At 65.8% G+C, this 18,279-nt stretch overlaps 1 protein-coding gene across 2 annotated transcripts; it reads right to left on the reverse strand.

Annotated features, from left to right (window-relative positions):
* Positions 1-940: 940 nt before the first annotated feature.
* LOC311528403 (dnaJ homolog subfamily B member 2-like) lies at positions 941-15,329 on the reverse strand. 2 transcript variants are annotated; one of them, XM_084643402.1, is made up of 10 exons: positions 15,200-15,329; positions 11,410-11,509; positions 10,698-10,807; positions 7,781-7,834; positions 6,602-6,718; positions 5,199-5,288; positions 4,027-4,132; positions 3,229-3,299; positions 2,753-2,968; positions 941-1,624 (listed from the first exon to the last, which is right to left on the reverse strand). In XM_084643402.1, the coding sequence occupies exons 1-10, from the start codon at positions 15,279-15,281 to the stop codon at positions 1,614-1,616; spliced, it is 957 nt and encodes a 318-aa protein (XP_084499528.1). In that variant the 5' UTR covers positions 15,282-15,329; the 3' UTR covers positions 941-1,613. The 2 variants fall into 2 exon arrangements, with proteins under 2 accessions (XP_084499528.1, XP_084499527.1); XM_084643401.1 differs by having other exon boundaries at positions 6,602-6,721.
* Between the last annotated feature and the right edge of the window lie 2,950 nt (positions 15,330-18,279).

The raw sequence follows: 18,279 nt of genomic DNA on the forward strand, positions 1-18,279 counted from the left end.
AGACGTGGTTGTCTGGCTCACTGCCCCCCAAAATGGACCCAGCTGAGGGGTCCTGTTCTCTGTACCTACAAGCTCTGTGTTAGACCATGTTCCTGTCGTCTAATAAACCTTCTGTTTTACTGGCTGGCTGAGAGTCACGTCTGACTGCGGAGTTGGGGGGCAGGACCCTCTGGCTTCCCCAGGACCCCGCCTGAGCGGACTCGCTGTGGGAAGTGCACGGAGGGGCAGAGGAGGCTGAATGCTCCGAGGTCAGACCCGGGAAGGTGGAAGCCGGGTGAGCTGTGTGTCCTGCAGACAGGCTGCTCACAGAGAGGAGACTTCCCCAGAGTCCTGCCTGGCTTCGTAGGGAGCAGCTCCAGAGCATCGTCTGGGGACTCCGTGACAACTGTGCACAGAATTTTTATTTTTTGGCACAGAATGCCCTCGGGAGTAGCACTTCGCACCCCAGCCTGAGCAAGTGCCAGGACCAGTCCTTGGATAATTTGCAATTATGGAAAGAAACACCTTGAGGGCAAACATGTGAGAGGAACAGATTTAAGTTTCTAGTTTGACATATTTAAGAACAGGCTCACTTCATCACACCGTCACTGCACCCACCCCCCAGGGTGGGGGAGGCAGCAGTTTGAGCAGATACCAACTTGCTCCATACCCCGCCGCCAGCAGCCGAGAGCTGGGGGTTAGAGCTAGGCAAGGGGCCCCGGGTACCCCCCTGCACCAGTCCTGCCAATGGGAACAACCTGGACCTACCCTCCCCCAGGGAAAACTCTGCTTGAGACTGGGGACGCAGCCTGGTGACTGGCCCAGCCCCAGCCCCCCCAGGGCGGAATTTCCCAGGCCTGCCCTGCCCTGCCCCTCTTGTAGGAGCTTAATCACCCTCCCGCCCCACACAGGGCTCCAGCCCCTGCCCTCCCCCCTCAGAGAGCCCCCCTCACACACCGCCTCTATTGCAAACAGTTTATTGACTGACAGCAGGGTCCGCTCCCTGGTGGCTGGCGCAGCCCCACAGCAGCAAGGGGGTTGCACAGCAGGACCCGCAGGGCACAGGCACCCTCCTTCCACCCCCCTGCATCCGCAGCCTTAGAGCAGCTCCTGCCCAGCTGTAAGGGGAAGGGGGGGTGGGGAGGCTGCTGGAGTAAGTCTCCTCCCCCTGTGCAGGCCCTGAAGGAGAATCCTCCATCTCTTCCAGCTGCAGCTCCCTCCCCCATGGGGGTTGGGGGGGCCCTTACTCCTTCCCCTGGGCTGCCTCCATCCCTGCAGTCAGCCCTCTTCCAGCTGCAACCCCCAGCAGAGCAGGACTGGGCTGGAGGTGCCCAGGGCTCTGTCCCCCAGCCCCCCTCCCACCGGGGCCCCCTGGCACAGCTGCCCTGCAGAGCTGTCAGGGCCCCACGGGCAGGGCATTGCCCCGTCAGGCCCCAGCACAGATGCCGTGCCCCCTCCTCACTAGCTACAGCCGACTACACACTGCTCAGCAGACAGTGACAGGAGAGACCCCCCCACTACGCAGCCCGGGGGTACTGGGGGCGGGGGGGGAGGAGTGCGGAAACAGAGCGATGTCCCGGTGTGACCAGCCTCCCTGGGCGACTGCACATGGCAGGGTCCCCGCGGCGCGTCCCTCAGAACACACCTGGGGAGACAAGCAGAGGGGAGGGGGACGGACGACACGGATGAATCAAGCCTTGTGAGCGTGACAGCCAGGGCACGTGCAGGCCAGGGCACCAGCGCCCCTCGGGCTGGGGGGCTCCAGCCCCATTCCTGGGGCAGGACTCACCCGAGGCTCCTGCCAGCCCGGGTGCTCTGAGGCGCAGGAGGGAGGGGTGCTGGGCCCTGATGCCCCAGCTGGGTGGCCCCTGGCCCTGTGGAAGTGGGACAGGGGTTACCTGGGGGGCAGGGGTGTCAGGCAGGGGCTGCAGCCAGAGCAGTGGAGGTGGGGGGTGGGGTAAGCAGCAGGATCCAGAGCAGCAACAGTGAGGGCAAGAACGAGCACCCAGCCCCTGCCCCCCAACACCCCTGTTACCTTCCTTGCAGCATCCCCCGCCCCCCGAGGGACACCCTACCCCGCCTCCTCTAGAGCAGCCCTGGCGAAGGACCTGAGCCCACACCCCTGGGCAGCCCTCCCCTGCCAGGCCGTGACCCCTACACCCCTCCCAGACAGCCTGGCCCAGCAGGGGGGTTCTGGGAGGAGACCCTAGGGGCAGACCAGCTCCCACTGAACCTGGGCAGGTCCTCGCACACAGCTGAGCCAGGAGCAGTGCTGGCCTGGGGGAGGGACACCCCCTGCGGGGGGGATGGGGGGACGGACGGACATGGCATGGACAAGCAGCTGAGTGTATGACGGTGCCAGGGCCCCACGCGACCCCCCCAGGACGCCCCAGGGGAAGCGTTGGGTCCGCGCCCTGCGGGGGCAGCTCCTCGCTCTGCAACGGCACACACCAGAGGGAGGCTCCTCTCCAGCCCTTTACTGAGCCCCCCGGCCCCGCTGGGTTCTCAGGCAGCCCGGCGCCTCTGCTCCCCCGGGGCTGGGATCCTCCGGCTGCCCGGGCCCCCAGCCCCAGCCCGGTTCACAGCAGGCGACAGTGGGGCTGCTTCGGCTTGGAAGCAGGCTCTGTCCCCGCTGCTGGCTCGGGCGCTGCCCCCTCCTGCCCGCCCCCTGCCCCCGGGCTCTGTGTCCGGCTCCCCTCGCTGCCCACGGGCTGGGGCCGAGGCACCCGGCTCCCCCCTTGCGCCTCCTGCTGCCTGCTGGCGCCATGCACACCTGCTCTGTGCTGCCCCGCGGCCTCCATCTCAGACAGGCTGTAGGCCATGGCCAGCTGCAGATCCTCGTCCTCCTCCTCGCTGTCCGTGTACAGGCAGACCGGGGACGAGCCGCGGGGCCGCGGCGGTGCAGGGGGCGAGTGCGAGGCCCGGCCCGGCAGGGCCTGCTGCTCCCGGCAGCTCAGCTCCAGCCCCAGTGCCATGTCGTCAGGGACACCTGGCGGGAAGGAGGCACAAGGGTCAGGCCCCAGGCACGCTGTCCCCGGGCCTGGCCTGGCCGTGGGAGGAGGGGGCTGTGCCCCCCGGAGACACAGTTCCTAGGCCTGTCCCCGTCTGCCCAGTCATCTGATCTGGGTCTCAGTGCCGCTGCCTGTGAACTGGGGAGAACCCTGCCCCACCGCCTCCCAGGGGGCAGGGCTCAGCCAACATACAGGGGGCACCCTGCTCCCCAGAGACCCCTCCCACCCCACTCCTCACCGTTAACGTGGATTGATTTCAGCTGCCCGTCCTCTTCCACCTCCACCCGCTCCTGCCCGTTCTCCACAATCCTGCAGAGAAAGAGCCAGCACAAGTCACCCAGCCGGCCAGGGCGGCACCCCACGGGGCAGATTCGGGATGGGGTGGGGCACTGTGCGGTGCCATCTAGGGACTGTGCCAGGCTACGGGCTCCATGTGCGTCGGGGGCAGCTGCCACCTCCATTCTGGTCTTCTGACCTCGGGCACGAGCTACGCTTCCCGGGGTGCAGGCTGTTGATTTAAAGTGCTCTCCCCACCCAGCACTGCGGCGACAGGTGGCCTAGCAACAAAGCCTCCTGGTAGGACTCTGGGCTCCCCGGCTGGGGCTGATCGAGGCGTCACCCGCAGAGGGGCTGGGAGGTTATGAAGGGCAGACGCTGCGCTGTTCGGGCCGGGTCTTTGGCCATTGACAGCAGGTCAAACAGCAGCTGCTGCAGGAGCCAGCAGAGATGGGGGGACCCTGCCTGGACACAGCTGGGCCCCAGGAAGGGTGGGCTCTGGCGTGGCAGGACATGGCACTGGCTGGCCCCATGGAGAGTTCTGGTGTGGGGGGACACCATACTAGCAGGCCCCATGGAGGGCTCTGGCGTGACGAGTGGTGAGGCACCAGCCTGGCTGGCCCCATGGAGGGCTCTGGCATGGGGGAAGGTGGGGCACCAGCCTGGCTGGCCCCATGATCTGGTCCCCTGGAGCAGCTGCCGTGTTGCTGGGAGACTGGCTGGCTTGGCCATGGCCCAGTCCCCAGTGGCCCCTCCCTACCTCTTCGTGGTGATGCGTTTGCCATTGACGAAAGTGGTGGAGGTGGAAACCGAGCGGAAGCCGATTCCGGGGTCGGTGCCAGGGCTGAAGGACGAGGAGAAGAAATCTGAAAAACAGGGTGACAACCTCACAGCAGGAGCCCCCAGCCTGGGCCAGGCCCCGGGGAGCCTCAAGGGATCACAGGGGTCCTTGGCCAGTTGTGAGAGGATGACGGGGTGGTAACGGGTCAGCCAGGGGGATGCACTGCAGTGAAATGTCTGTCCAGGAGTCACAGGGTGTGATGAAGTGGGACTGTTCTTAATGTTTCCTCTGAATACTGTAAGGGTGCCTCAGTTTCCCCTAGGCAGTTCCTAAGTCTCTAGGGGGTGGGATAAGGGGATGTGATTGTTGCAAAACAAAGGGCCAGGGTACATAAATGGCGACACTCTGTCTCCTGGCAACTGATGGCCTGAGCCCTTCCCCCCTTCAAGGTGAGAGCTAAAAGGTTGGAGAACAAAGGAATCCGGTGACCTCCTGGACCGGGAAAGGGACAAAGCCCAGAGAGGGGGGGCTGGAGGGAGTTTCTGTTTGGGGCTGGCTGGGGACGAGGAGTGAAGGGCAGACGGGGTTGTCTGGCTCACTGCCCCCCAAAATGGACCCAGCTGAGGGGTCCTGTTCTCTGCACCTACAAGCTCTGTGTTAGACCATGTTCCTGTCGTCTAATAAACCTTCTGTTTTACTGACTGGCTCAGAGTCACGTCTGACTGCGGAGTTGGGGGGCAGGACCCTCTGGCTTCCCCAAGTCCCCACCTGGGCGGACTCGCTGTGGGAAGCGCACGGAGGGGTAGAGGAGGCTGAATGCTCCGAGGTCAGACCCAGGAAGGGGGAGGCCGGGGGAGCTGTGTGTCCTGCAGACAGGCTGCTCCCCGAGAGGAGACTTCCCCAGAGTCCTGCCTGGCTTCGTAGGGAGCAGCTCCGGAGCGTTGCCCGGGGACTCTGTGACACAGGGCAAGACTGTCCTTGAATCGCCATAGCCGAGGGGAGGTGGTTTGGGCCAGCCAGGGATCTGGCACCGAGGGGAGGAGGAGCGACTCGGGAGAAAGCCGGAGCTGGGACCACACAGGTGCCCGCTCCAGGTGCGGCAGGTGCCCAGGGAGGACGGTGCTGGCAGTGACGGGCAGGCTGCCACCTACCTGAGGATGCCGGGAAAGACGAGAAGAAGGAGCCTGGTCCGGGGTGTCCAAGGCCAGCTCCCCGCAGTTCTGAGAACGGCAGCATCTCATCTGGAAGGCAGGGATCGTGGCGTGAGCACAGCCCGAGACTCTCCCTCGCAGGATGCCAGGCCAGGCCGCGCCAGCCACACAGCTCCAGAGTGCAGCCACTCCACCCTGGGGGCAGGACACCCATGGGCCCCAGAGCAGCAGGCCCCAAAGGGGGCTCTGGGGGGCAGTCTCCGGAGGCCTATGGAGCTGGCTCTTCCGTGTGTCCAGCTGCTGAGTTGCAGGAAGAGAAGCTGAAGATCCAGCAGCCCCCGGCTAGAGTGGCTCTCCTGCCCCGGGCGCTGAGGGATCAGGCCCACACAGGGGGCAGGGCCTGGGTGCTAGTCGCTCTGACAGGGCCACACGCTGCCGAGGGCTGGCAGCCAGCGGGCACTGCTCTGGCCTCTCTCAGTTCACGTGTCCTGAGGCTCCCTGCAGCCCTTGGGAGAGGATTCCCGATAGGCAGCCTACCTGCCCCCCTCATAACGGCAGCATGCTGCTTCCAGCCGCCCCCTGCCAGCACCCGCAGCGAGCCCTGGGCCAGCAGCTAGGGCACGGCCCTGGGACTCGAGTTCAATTCCTACCACAAGCCTGGGCCCAGCACCTAGGCCAGCTCCATCAGTCGTCGGTGTCGACCACCCACCACCAGTCACGGCTCTTCACCCTTCCTCACGGATCAGCCCCTCCCACGCACGGATCCTTCTGTCCTGTGTATTCAGCCCAGGAGCAAGCGGGGCTGCCTCCCGCATCATGGACGCTCTCCCCCAGCGTCATCCCCGGCTGCATCGGAGCCAAGCCTCCCCAAAGCGACCGAGCCCAGACCACCAACACTTCCCAGCCTCTCTCCTTCAGCTACCGGCCTCCCTCGCTCCTCCCCTGCGTCCTCTGGCACAGGGACCAGCGTCTGCTTGGACCGGGCCTGCTGAAAGCGTGGGACAGTCCTTGGATGGCGTCACCGGCCTCCGCACCACCGGCACGGCAGGCACTGGAGGAAGCTGCTGCTCCAGCTGTGGGGCAGGGAGCCGACGCGGTGGAAGGCACCGTACTAACCGGAGGGGTCACAGCTGCTCCTCGGCTGGCGACTCCTGCCCCTGCTGTCACCCAGAAGTTCAAACTCAGCCCCTCCCGAGCCAAAAGCCCAGGCCACGCCACTTGAGTCAAAGGCGAATCTCCATGAGCTTTCAGCAGTACAGGACCCGTGACACACAACATAGCCTCTGGGGTCTCTCACCAATCCCCACTTCTCTGGCCACAAAGAATCAAAACGTGCACTGGGTTGGGCCCACTCTCCCCTCCCTCCTCCAGGGCCCCCAGGAGAGCTGTGGGCCAAAACTCACCGAAGAGCTCAGAGAAGGGATCCCGCCCGCCGAAGAACTCCCGGAAGACGTCGTGGGCGCTGCGGAAGGAGAAGGTGAATTCGGGGACTCCTGCGCCGGCTCTTGATCCCCCAGGCCCTGCTGGGGAAAAGCAGACACAGGACGCTATCACCGAGATCCCAGTCTGAACCGCGTGAGAGAAGCAGGCTGGGGTCCCCGCCCGCTGGAGAGACGCGCCAGGTTAAAGGTGCTCTGTTAGCTTGGGGCTGTGAAAACTACAGGTCCCAGCATGCAATAGGACATGACGCGCTCTCTCTCTCGGGTTCCCCTGCAAATATTTGTAGTGGGTGCAATTTGCCCCTGGGTCAAGAGCCGGCACCCAGCCCAGGGCAAGTTCCACCCCGAACGCCTGCAGCTCTGAGGGGTGGGTGGAGCACAGACACACCACACCACACCGGGGGGGCCGCGAGCCCCACGGGGCTGCACCTGGGGGGGCTCGGCCGCGCAGAGAGTGGGAGGCCCTGCTCGGGGGGCCGCGAGCCCCGCGGGGCCGTACCTGGGGGGGGCTCGGCCGCGCAGAGAGTGGGAGGCCCTGCTCGGGGGGGCCGCGAGCCCTGCGGGGCTGCACCTGGGGGGGCTCGGCCGCGCAGAGAGTGGGAGGCCCTGCTCGGGGGGGCCGCGAGCCCCGCGGGGCCGCACCTGGGGGGGGGTCGGCCGCGCAGAGGGTGGGAAGCCCTGCTCGGGGGGCCGCGAGCCCCGCGGGGCCGCACCTGGGGGGGGTCGGCCGCGCAGAGGGTGGGAAGCCCTGCTCGGGGGGCCGCGAGCCCCGCGGGGCCGCACCTGGGGAGGCTCGGCCGCGCAGAGAGTGGGAAGCCCTGCTCGGGGGGGGCCGCACCTGGGGGGGCTCGGCCGCGCAGAGAGTGGGAAGCCCTGCTCGGGGGGCCGCGAGCCCCGTGGGGCTGCACCTGGGGGGCTCGGCCGCGTAGGGCTTTGCCGTCTTGCTCATGCCCACGGTCTTGCTCATGCTCCCGGCGAGAGCTGGCAGGACAGCACCCCGTTGTGGGCACACGCCACGCGACAGCAGAGGCTGGGATTGTCAGACTTTATTCCCCTCAGCCCAGATTTCAGGAGCAAGGCCCCCCACCCTCCGATTTCAGCTCCCCCAGGCCAGGCTCCTCCCCCACAGCACGGCCAGCTCACCTGCTCCCATGAGGCCTTCCTTGCCATAGCGGTCGTAGATGTCACGCTTCTCCTCTGCGGGGAGAAGAGGAAGAGTTAGCCGGCCCCCACCGCTCCAGCAGGGCTGGGCTGGGGAAGGGGCGGCCCCTAGCTAAGGGGGAGCATCTCCCGCTGCGTGGGCAGGTGGCATCGCCAGCTCTCGTGCCATTGGGAGTACTCCTAAAGCCCCAGCTCTCGGAGTCATGGGATGGGGCAAGACTGTCAGCTGCTGTTTCCTCCCCTTCCTGGCTGCAGAGCAAAGCCTGGGGGGACGGCAACCCCCAGGGCTCAGACACAGGGCGCAGATGAGAACCCAACACTTCCTTTGAAAAGTCTGGGGATTTTCGACCTAGTGTCGTTGCTCTGGGACCCTTGGGGCTGGTGCAGGGGGTGGGTGGGGTTGTCCCTTGGCCGGCTCTCCAGGTGTCCCACTCCAGGCTCACGGGGTCTAAGCAGCGTCGGATCTCAGCGGCTCCAGGCGATGTGATCTAAGCCAGCCCCCCTAGATCCATGGGATGCATGGGGCTACCCCAGGTCTGGGGGCTCAGCAGCGAGGGCCAAGCTCCGACAGCTCGCCCGGGATAAGAGCGAATCTGTGGGGAATGAACGAATCTAGCGAGTCGTGCGCAATGCATGGGGCTGGACATGGCCAGAGAGTCCTGGGGACCCCTCCCCGCACCCCGACTACAGCCCCCAGGGAGAGAGGCAAAGGAACACGAAAAGGTGCGTGTGGCTCTGAGAGCAGAGGGTTAACAAGAGCCTCTCCTGCAAAGAGGTAGAGAGGCGCAGACCAGTCAGACCCCCGACCCCCCCCCGCCTTCCCCCTGAGCACCTCAAGGGGCGCAAAGGGGGCTCCGGAAGCTCAGCGTTCCCTAGTGCAGGGACCGGGCCTGGCCCGGGGGGGGGGGGGGGGGCAGAGCACACCTGTGCCGGGGATCCTGGGCAGAGGGAGGGGCCCATTGACCACAAGTAGGAACAGCCGCGGTCTCTGTGCACCCCTGCCCTGCACCGGGGCAGGATGCAGCTGGGCTGGAGGCTGCTTGCAAAGGGGCAAGAAACCAGGGCAGCAGCTCCGTCCTGCCTAAAGCCCAGGGGCACATGCACAGCTGGGCGCGACGGGGACACCGTCCATACAGAGCACAGCAGCTCCCCTAAACACCAAATGGGGGAACCGGCTGGGCAGGATCTGGGGATCCCCGTGGATCACACGCCGACTAGATCCACAACGGGACGCGGCTACGGGAAGGCTGCTCGTGCTGGGGTGTGTTAACGGGAGCACCATCCGTAAGGCACAGGAGGTCATTGGCCCGCTCTGCTCGGCACTGGGGAGGCCTCAGCAGCAGGGCTGCGGCAGGGCTGGGGACCGCACGTTAGGGAAGATGTGAACCAGTTGGAGAGCAACAAACCTGATCAAAGCTTTAGAAACCTGCCCTGTGAGGGAGAGTTAATATCTGGGCGCGTTCAGTCTGCAGACAACACGACGGAGACCAGGCTCCAGGTCCGTGAAGGGCTCTTCTCTAGAGGAGGGGGATTAAGGGTCTGTCTATGCTGCACTCTAAGGCTGGGCTCTGACCCCGGCTCGAGCCCACGTTCCGTCCACACACACCAGTCAGACAGCTCAGCAAACCCTCAGGGGGTGAGTCATAGAATCATAGAATATCAGGGTTGGAAGGGACCTCAGGAGGTCATCTAGTCCAACCCCCTGCTCAAAGCAGGGCCAATCCCCAATTAAATCATTCCAGCCAGGGCTTTGTCAAGCCTGACCTTAAAAACCTCTAAGGAAGGAGATTCTACCACCTCCCTAGGTAACGCATTCCAGTGTTTCACCACCCTCCCAGTGAAAAAGTTTTTCCTAATATCCAATCTAAACCTCCCCCACTGCAACTTGAGACCATTACTCCTTGTTCTGTCATCTGCTACCGCTGAGAATAGTCTAGAACCATCCTCTTTGGATCCACCTCTCAGGTAGTTGAAAGCAGCTATCAAATCCCCCCTCATTCTTCTCTTCCGCAGACTAAACAATCCCAGTTCCCTCAGCCTCTCCTCACAAGTCATGTGTTCCAGACCCCTAATCATTTTTGTTGCCCTTCGCTGGACTCTTTCCAATTTTTCCACATCCTTCTTGTAGTGCGGGGCCCAAAACTGGACACAGGACTCCAGATGAGGCCTCACCAATGTCGAATAGAGGGGGACAATCACGTCCCTCGATCTGCTCGCTATGCCCCTACTTATACATCCCAAAATGCCATGTTGCCAAGAAGGCCCAAAGGGCACACTGCTGACTCATATCCAGCTTCTCGTCCACTGTCACCCCTAGGTCCTTTTCTGCAGAACTGCTGCCGAGCCACTCGGTCCCTGAGTCGGAGCCCTAGGGCCCTGCTGGGCGAGGTCCAAGCCCTGTCACTTTGCAGTGTGGACGCAGCACAAGCCCCAGCCCCGGGTCAGAAGGGCTGCAGAGTGTGGTGTGGCCGCCTTAGCCTGGCTGAGAGAGCCGGGCCCGGCCCTGGTTTGCCGCGCAGTGGGGATGCTGGAGTCCACGGCCCAGCCCCACAGCCCCGGGTCTACACTGCAGGGTGGACACCCCAGTCGTGCTGCACGTCCACTGCAGGCTGCACAGGAAGTGCCGGGTTTGATCTGCCGCACGGGGCACTTGGGGCAATTGTGGGAAAAGTTTTCAGCACTCCGGGGAGCTACACTGAGGAGCAGGCTTCCCAGGGGCCACTGAACCCCCATCCCTGGAGGTTTAAGCAACAAACCCGTCAGGGCTGGGCTACGGCCACTTGGCCCTGCCGTGGTGCAGGGGCTGAACTAAGTGACCCCTTGAGGTCCCTTCTAGCCCCATGGCTACAAGCACCAGGTGTCCCGAAACGAAGCGGGAGGGGAGACACCGGCCCCTTACTGTCCGACAGCACTTCGTAGGCCTCCGCGATCTCTTTGAACTTCCGCTCGGCGTGCTCCTTGTTCTCCGGGTTCTTATCCGGGTGCCATTTCAGCGCCGCCTTCCTGTACCTGCACAGTGCCCAGGGATAGTCGGTGACCCCACAGCTCTGCCGTCGGCAGGTGCCATCCCCCCCCCCCCCCCGTGCCAGCCAACCCCGAGACCAATCGATGGTGCACAGCCACCCGTGCCAGGCTGGACCCCACCGCACCAGGTTCCCGCCAGCACCCGGGCACAGCCTGGTGTCCAGGGGCTTCCTTAGAGAGCTGCTCTTAGCTCCTGGGACACTCCCTTTGCCCTTGAACAGCCCCCCACCATCTCACCCTGCCCCCCCCAAGCAGGGCCTGTGATCACAGCGCAAGATCGGGGAGGGAGATGGGGCAGGTTGCTGGGGGGGGGGGTGCAATGCCAACTGCCCACGGATGGCCTGTCGCCGCCTTCGCCCAGCCGTGGAAGCGAGGCCCGAGGGGAAGGGACTTGGCCAAGCTCGCAGCTGATCAGTGGCAGAGCAGGGCCGGATCCCAGGGTTCCCGAGCACGAGCCCAGGGCCCTCCCCACTAGGCCCCACTGCCCCTTGAGCGCTCGTCCAGCCCCACTCTACCCTGAGGGGGGCCCCGGCAGGGCAGCAGCTGCTAGTGGAAAGCATAGTGACTCGGGCGGGGGCAGGACTTACGCCTTCTTGATGTCGTCCGAGGAGGCGTTTCGGGGCACGCCCAGCACTTCGTAGTACTCCACCATGGCGCCTGTCTGTCCGTCAGGGGCCGGCGGTGCAGCTGGGGAGGAAGGGCAACGTCAGGCATACCTGGAGATGCCCGGGGGAGCAGAGCGAGCGGCCCGGGACTGTGCTGGCTGCTCAGGACAGAGCATCAGCCAGAAACAGCCGCCCGTCCCCAGGTCCCGAAGAGCAGCAACTGGGCTGTCTGTCCCCTGCCAGAGAGGGCCAGCCCGGCAAACGCAGAGACCCACTGGGGCCCAACAGCGCTACCAGATCCGGAGGGGGACGTCCCACCCCCTTTGCTCAGGCAGCAGGCAGAGTGGGGACACTGGGCCCCATCTGCCCTCAGTCCCTGCCTCCCAGCCGATGGGCTGTCGTGCCGAGCAGCGTGTCTGAGCCAGGACGGGGTCCCCCGGCTCGCCCCCTCACTTTGACACTGCCGCCCCTCCTCGGGCTCAGCCTCTCTGCCCCTGCCCGGGCAGCGGGAATGCAAGGGGGTTATTTGTGGCACAGAGGCTGGCAGGCCCCACCCACGTCAGGCGCCGGCAGCCAGAGCCCCAGGGGCACTTGTCTCTGTCACAGCCCGAGCGCAGGGACGGCACCAGCTGCCGAGTCTTCAAGGGACCCTGCCTCTTGGCACCCCAGAGGGTCCCAGCCCTCCCAGAGCCACTCGGGGGCAGGGCTATGCTCCACCTATGCAACTGCAGGACCTCAGCCCCACTGGGCCACCCCCTCCTCACCCGAGTCCCTCGCCCTTGCTGAGCCGAAGGGAGGTGCCTCCCCGCGGGAGGTTTGCTTCTGCTCCTCTCCATGTCTGACCCCCCCCCATTCTCCCTCATGTCTGACCCCCCCCATTCTCCCTCTCCACCATGGGGCTCCCCCCACACTGACCTGCCCACAGGGAGACACCCCAGCAGCCAGGGCCAGCCACCCCACACCGGCTCTTCAGGGAGCAGCAAAGGGGAGGAGCAGAGACCAGGCTGGCTGCTTGTCCCACCCCAGTCCCTCAAAGCACCCAGCTGCCCTCAGGGTCTCACCCCAGGGGGGTGGGGGGGGATGTTAATCAGGTGCCCGGGAGAGCTCCCTGTGGTGATGACTGGGGTAGCTGGGGTGGGGAACTCTGGGGCCGGCATTCGGGCACCCCCTCAGCACGTGCCCCCACCCTGCCCGGCCTCTGGCACTGGGGGGGTGACGAGGGGGGGGTCCCTGCTAGAACCCGCTCCGCAGCCGGTGGGGGGGGGCGCGGGGGCACTGCCGGCGTCAACCCATACCAGGGAGCCCAGGACCACCCTCCCCATGTGCCTGGGCAGGGCCCAGCCCGACGGGCCCCGGGGGCCATCACCACAGAACACCGCCCCTCGCCGCGGGGGCCCGCCCAGCTCAGCATTCAGGCCCCCAAGGAAGTGGCCGGATTTATGCAGAGGGGCCGAGCGCCCCCAGCCCCCATCGCTCCCCCCTTCTGCAAGTCTCTAGAGTCCAGGGTTTTACAGGCAGTTTACTCCCAGTGGGAGTTAGGCACCGACATCCCGTTACAAACCTGGCCCTTGATGCCTAACGAGGGAGCTGGGGGGCTGGAGGCCGGGCCTAGGTGGGAGTCTCAGCCTTGGCCCGTAGGGGGTGCTGCAGATGCCCTCCCCGGCTGGACGGGGTCAATGTGGGCAGGGAGGGGGGGGACTGCGCAGTGAGCAGGGGACCAGAGAACAGGGAATCTCACCCCGGGACAGAGCGGGACCCAGCCCCTCCCTAGTCAGCCTGTCCGCATTAAGGAGCTTAGCAGCTACTATGAACATCTAATCCCGCCGCCACCCGCCACCCGCCACCCGGGAGGAGTAAGAATAGCTCTGCCGGGAGGGGAGGCTGCCCGCCCCCGTCAGTGACCCACACCGGGGTCGAGGGCAGCGGAGGGCGCCTGGCTCCTCAGGAAATCGGGCCATTTGTTTACTTGGGGGCCCTGGCCTCAGTCACAGCTGTGAGCTTTCCCCACGGCAGCCAGTTCCACAGGTTAGTTCTACGCTGCAGCCTCCTCCTGGCTGGCACTCCTGCACCCCTGAATCCATTCGACCTGCAGCTGCCGTGGTCACGGCCCCGGCCTCTGAACCCCTCCACTGGCTCCCCATTTCCAGACGCATTACATCCAGGTGCCTCACCGTTGCCTTCACACCCTCGCCGCTCCCGGCTCATCTCACACGGCCCCCCACCGCCCCCACACCTGCTCCCGCAGCCGGCCCCTCGCCTGGCGCACTGACTCTGCCCCTCTCAGCCCCACCCTGCTTGCTGCCCTTCTCTGGGCCTTTCCCATTTCAGGGGGGACAGGCCCCGAAGCAGACAGCACGGTGGGGAGGACGCCTGCTGCCCCATGCAACACCCCTCTTCTGTTCCCTTTATCCAGGGGGCTGCTTTGCACCCTCCCCTCCCCCGCACATTCAGCACATGCCGGACACTAGTTCGCTCTCCCCCCCCCCCGCCCCCCGCTTGTGGTCAGCAGTTCCCAGGGCCGCCTCGGGCCCCAGCTCGGTTCTGTTGGTAAATAAGGGATTTTGCAACCCCAGCGTGTGATTTTCTGCCTTTGAAAGCAAAAACACAAACTTCAATTCTCACTTTTCCTGGGGTGCACGGGGGGGGGGGGGGCTCCGAGCCCGGCCCAAGGGTGCTGAGCAGGCACAGACCCAGGGCGACCCCAAGGAGGGGCAAACACCCAGGGCAAGGGAGACCAGGCGAGTCACACCTCCCCCTGGACCCCAGGGCTCCCTGCTCCCCCGCGCCTGGCCCTGGGTTCGAAGCCGGGCGCAGCGCCGGGCGTCCTGCTGCCAACCCAGGGAGCTCATCTCCGGCCAGACGTGGGCAGGGGTCTGGTGTGCGAGGGCCCAGCCCGCCCTGTGCCCCCGACGTGCCCGGGCCCCAGCCCCGCGCGGGAGGGGCCCCGAGCCGCCAGCAGCCCCAGGCTCCGCGGGCCCAGGCTGGCGTCCCGCCCCCGGCGCGGAGCGGCCCGGGCACATCGGGGGCACAGGGCGGGCTGGGCCCTCGCACACCGGCCCCCGCGCCCCCGCCTCTGGCCACACCCGGCGCAAGCCACCGGCCCCCAGGCCTGGGGCCCGATTCCGGGGCCCGATCCTGTCGGGGCCCAACCCCTGCCCCAGCCGCTCCGCAACCTCCTGACCCCGGGGGTCTCCCCAGGCCCGACACCGCCGCAGGAGCGGCCCCCACCGCGCCCCCCGTGGGATCCCGGCCCTGCGCCCCACTGCACCCCCCCACCGCGCCCCCCGGGGATCCCGGCCCTGCGCCCCACTGCACCCCCCCACCGCGCCCCCCGGGGATCCCGGCCCTGCGCCCCACTGCACCCCCCCACCGCGCCCCCCGGGGATCCCGGCCCTGCGCCCCACTGCACCCCCCCACCGCGCCCCCCGGGGATCCCTGCCCCCCACGGCGCCCCCCAGCGCCCCGCCCCCGGGCCCCCCCACCGCGCCCCCCGGGGATCCCTGCGCCCCACGGCGCCCCCCAGCGCCCCGCCCCCCGGGCCCCCCCACCGCGCCCCCCGGGGATCCCTGCCCCCCACGGCGCCCCCCAGCGCCCCGCCCCCGGGCCCCCCCCCCGCGCCCCCCGGGATCCCTGCCCTGCGCCCCACTGCACCCCCCCACCGCGCCCCCCGGGGATCCCTGCCCCCCACGGCGCCCCCCAGCGCCCCGCCCCCCGGGGATCCCTGCCCCCCACGGCGCCCCCCAGCGCCCCGCCCCCCGGGCCCCCCCCGTACCTCCCCGCGGCGCAGCGGCCCCGCTCCCCACGCTCCGAGCGCGGCTCAGCCCAGATGCAACTGCGGGCCTGGGGCGGGACATGAACTCGCTGCCGGCCCGTCACACCCCTCCGCTGTGTGACGGACAGCGCCTAGCGCCAATGGGGAGCCCGGGCCGATTGTGACGTCAGGGCTCTGCACTCTGAACTGATGAGGTCACGAAACACAAGCTCAGAGCCCCGCCCCCCCTTGGCCCCGCCCCTCCCTCGACCCCCGGGGCTCCCGGGCACGGCCCCCCGCCCACTGGCCCCCCCACCCCGGGGGGCTCCCCTCGCGTGGCCACGTGGATGGAAATCAAGGCCTGGGTCACTCCTGGTTGGGGTTCAGGCTGGCTGCCAGGGCACTGCTGTGAGGAAGCTCACAGCACTGGGGTTCCAGCCGGAGGGTGCAGCTTGGAGGTGGGCGCCTCGCCTCCCCCGTCCAGCCAGCCCCAGGCACCCAAAGGTGAGGAGCCAGGGGGCGGGGGGTTGCCAACTTTGTGACCCAACAAAACTGAACTCCCTTGCCCCGCCCCTTCTCCAAGGCCCCGCCCCACTCCCTTGCGCTCTCCCCCACCCTCACCTTTTTCACCTGGCTGGGGAGGGTCCCTTTTCGACGGGTGTTCGGTTGAAAACTAGACATCTGGCAACCCTCCAGGCTTGCCTGCAGCCATTGCGGCTCACTCAGGTCCCCTTTTCCCGCCATTCTCCCCCACCCCGGACAAGGAATTGGCTGGTTTTTTAAAGGAAGGCTGCAATTCCCACCTAACGCATCACCTGACTCCAGCAGCTGGGAGCTTAGGAAAAACACCAAACACAAAACATCTTCTGTATTTTCCACAGGATGCATCCGATGCAGTGAGCTGCCCCGATGCAGCACTGGGTTGAGTCCCAAGTGCATGAGCTGGGCTGGGTGTCCCCTGCCCCCCCCCCAGTGCAGCTCGGATCATCTAATGGCCCCTCACCAAGGCTGATCCAGGCCCATGGAGCCCAAGGCAGTTTGCCTGTGTGACCCTGTCTGGTCTGTGCAGGTGCTAGACCCCTCTGACCCTTTGGGGGGCAGCTGGGGGTAGCTCCTCGGCCACGTTCCCCTCCCACTCTGAGGGGCAGCACCACATACCCAGTGTGAGGGCTGGGCCAGACCAGGAGGGCTTTACGCGGGCACAGCCCCACTTGAGGGAGGGCTGCGTAAAACCACGAGGCAGGTGCTCTGGGCTGGCCTTGGCAAGAGATCCCCCAAGAGAAGCCAGCAGCCATGGTGATGAGAGGTCAGGAGAGCTCGCCTGTCCGGCCCTGACGGGGCTCGCCTCTGCAGGGAGATCCGTGGATTCCAGCTCCGTGTCGCTTCCTCTCCCGCTCCCACCTAGAGGCGGTGTGCGTTTCCCGTGGCACCCAGAGCCCGAGAGCATGCGCCCTGCACTACGGATCCAGGGTGTGCATTCTACTGCCCTTCAGGGGCAGGGAGTGTGAGCTCCGCACTAGTGCATCGAAGGGCCGGCGTGTGAACCCCGCACTAGTGCATCGAAGGGCCGGCGTGTGAACCCCGCACTAGTGCATCGAAGGGCCGGCGTGTGAACGCAGCACTAGTGCATCGAAGGGCCGGCGTGTGAACCCCGCACTAGTGCATCTAAGGGCCGGCGTGTGAATGCAGACTAGTGCATCGAAGGGCCGGCGTGTGAACCCCGCACTAGTGCATCGAAGGGCCGGCGTGTGAACGCAGCACTAGTGCATCGAAGGGCCAGCGTGTGAACCCCGCACTAGTGCATCGAAGGGCTGGCGTGTGAACCCCGCACTAGTGCATCGAAGGGCCGGCGTGTGAACGCAGCACTAGTGCATCGAAGGGCCGGCGTGTGAACACAGCACTAGTGTATCGAAGGGCCGGCGTGTGAACCCCGCACTAGTGCATCGAAGGGCCGGCATGTGAACCCCGCACTAGTGCATCTAAGGGCCGGCGTGTGAATGCAGACTAGTGCATCGAAGGGCCGGCGTGTGAACCCCGCACTAGTGCATCGAAGGGCCGGCGTGTGAACGCAGCACTAGTGCATCAAAGGGCCGGCGTGTGAACCCCGCACTAGTGCATCTAAGGGCCGGCGTGTGAACGCAGCACTAGTGCATCGAAGGGCCGGCGTGTGAACCCCGCACTAGTGCATCGAAGGGCCGGCGTGTGAACCCTGCACTAGTGCATCGAAGGGCCGGCGTGTGAACGCAGCACTAGTGCATCGAAGGGCCGGCGTGTGAACGCAGCACTAGTGCATCGAAGGGCCAGCATGTGAATGTAAGCACTGTGCAGTTACCCCATGGGTGGATCCTACGGCACTCGGGGCCTGGGAATCCTGGGAATTGCAGTAGGGAGACCCTGATACTGGGGAGCCCAGAGAGCCTGGGCTCTGAGACGGTGAATCCTGGCACTGCTGTGCCAGGCCCAGGGCTCCGCAGCCCCAGCGGGGTCGGTCTGTGTCCAGGAACGAGAGACATGGGAGGGGAGCGGCAGAGTCAGCAGACAGGCCCCAGCAAATGCTGGAAAGCGGCTGTTGTGGCTGTCAGGTGGCTGCTGAGCACAGAGCAACTGCTGACCCCCGCCTCAGGGCAGCCGCTCGGAGGGAGGGGCCAGCTGAGCTGACTCTGCACTTTCCCGCTGGGTTATGGTTGGGCCCCACCATGGCTAGCAGGGAGCCTGGTGGGGATGAGGCGAGTCCCAGGACCCAGAGGGACCGAGGGGGGGAATTAGCCCAGTGCTGTGCTCGGCCCAGCTCCTGGTGTCCTGGCCAGTGGGGAGTGTGAGGTTGCACTCTCTATGATTTTATGAAAATATGCTAATGAGTGTGAATATGACGTAACTGGAATATGCTTCATGCAAAAGGTGGCTTGTAAGGTATCATTACAAAGCTTGTAATCTACTGAGTGTGGTCATCCCATTTGTATGAATGTATCGTTCTCGTATCTGAGACTGGAAATATGAAACATAACTCTGAGGACCTATTGTAATGATGCAAAGTGTGGGCCATTAATGGTGGTTTGGAATCTTGATGGCTCCCATTAACCAGGACAATTGACTGCAAATGC

The sequence above is a fragment of the Lepidochelys olivacea genome (genome assembly GCF_965140295.1).
Source record: "Lepidochelys olivacea isolate rLepOli2 genome assembly, chromosome: 11".
Lineage (NCBI taxonomy): Eukaryota > Metazoa > Chordata > Testudines > Cheloniidae > Lepidochelys > Lepidochelys olivacea.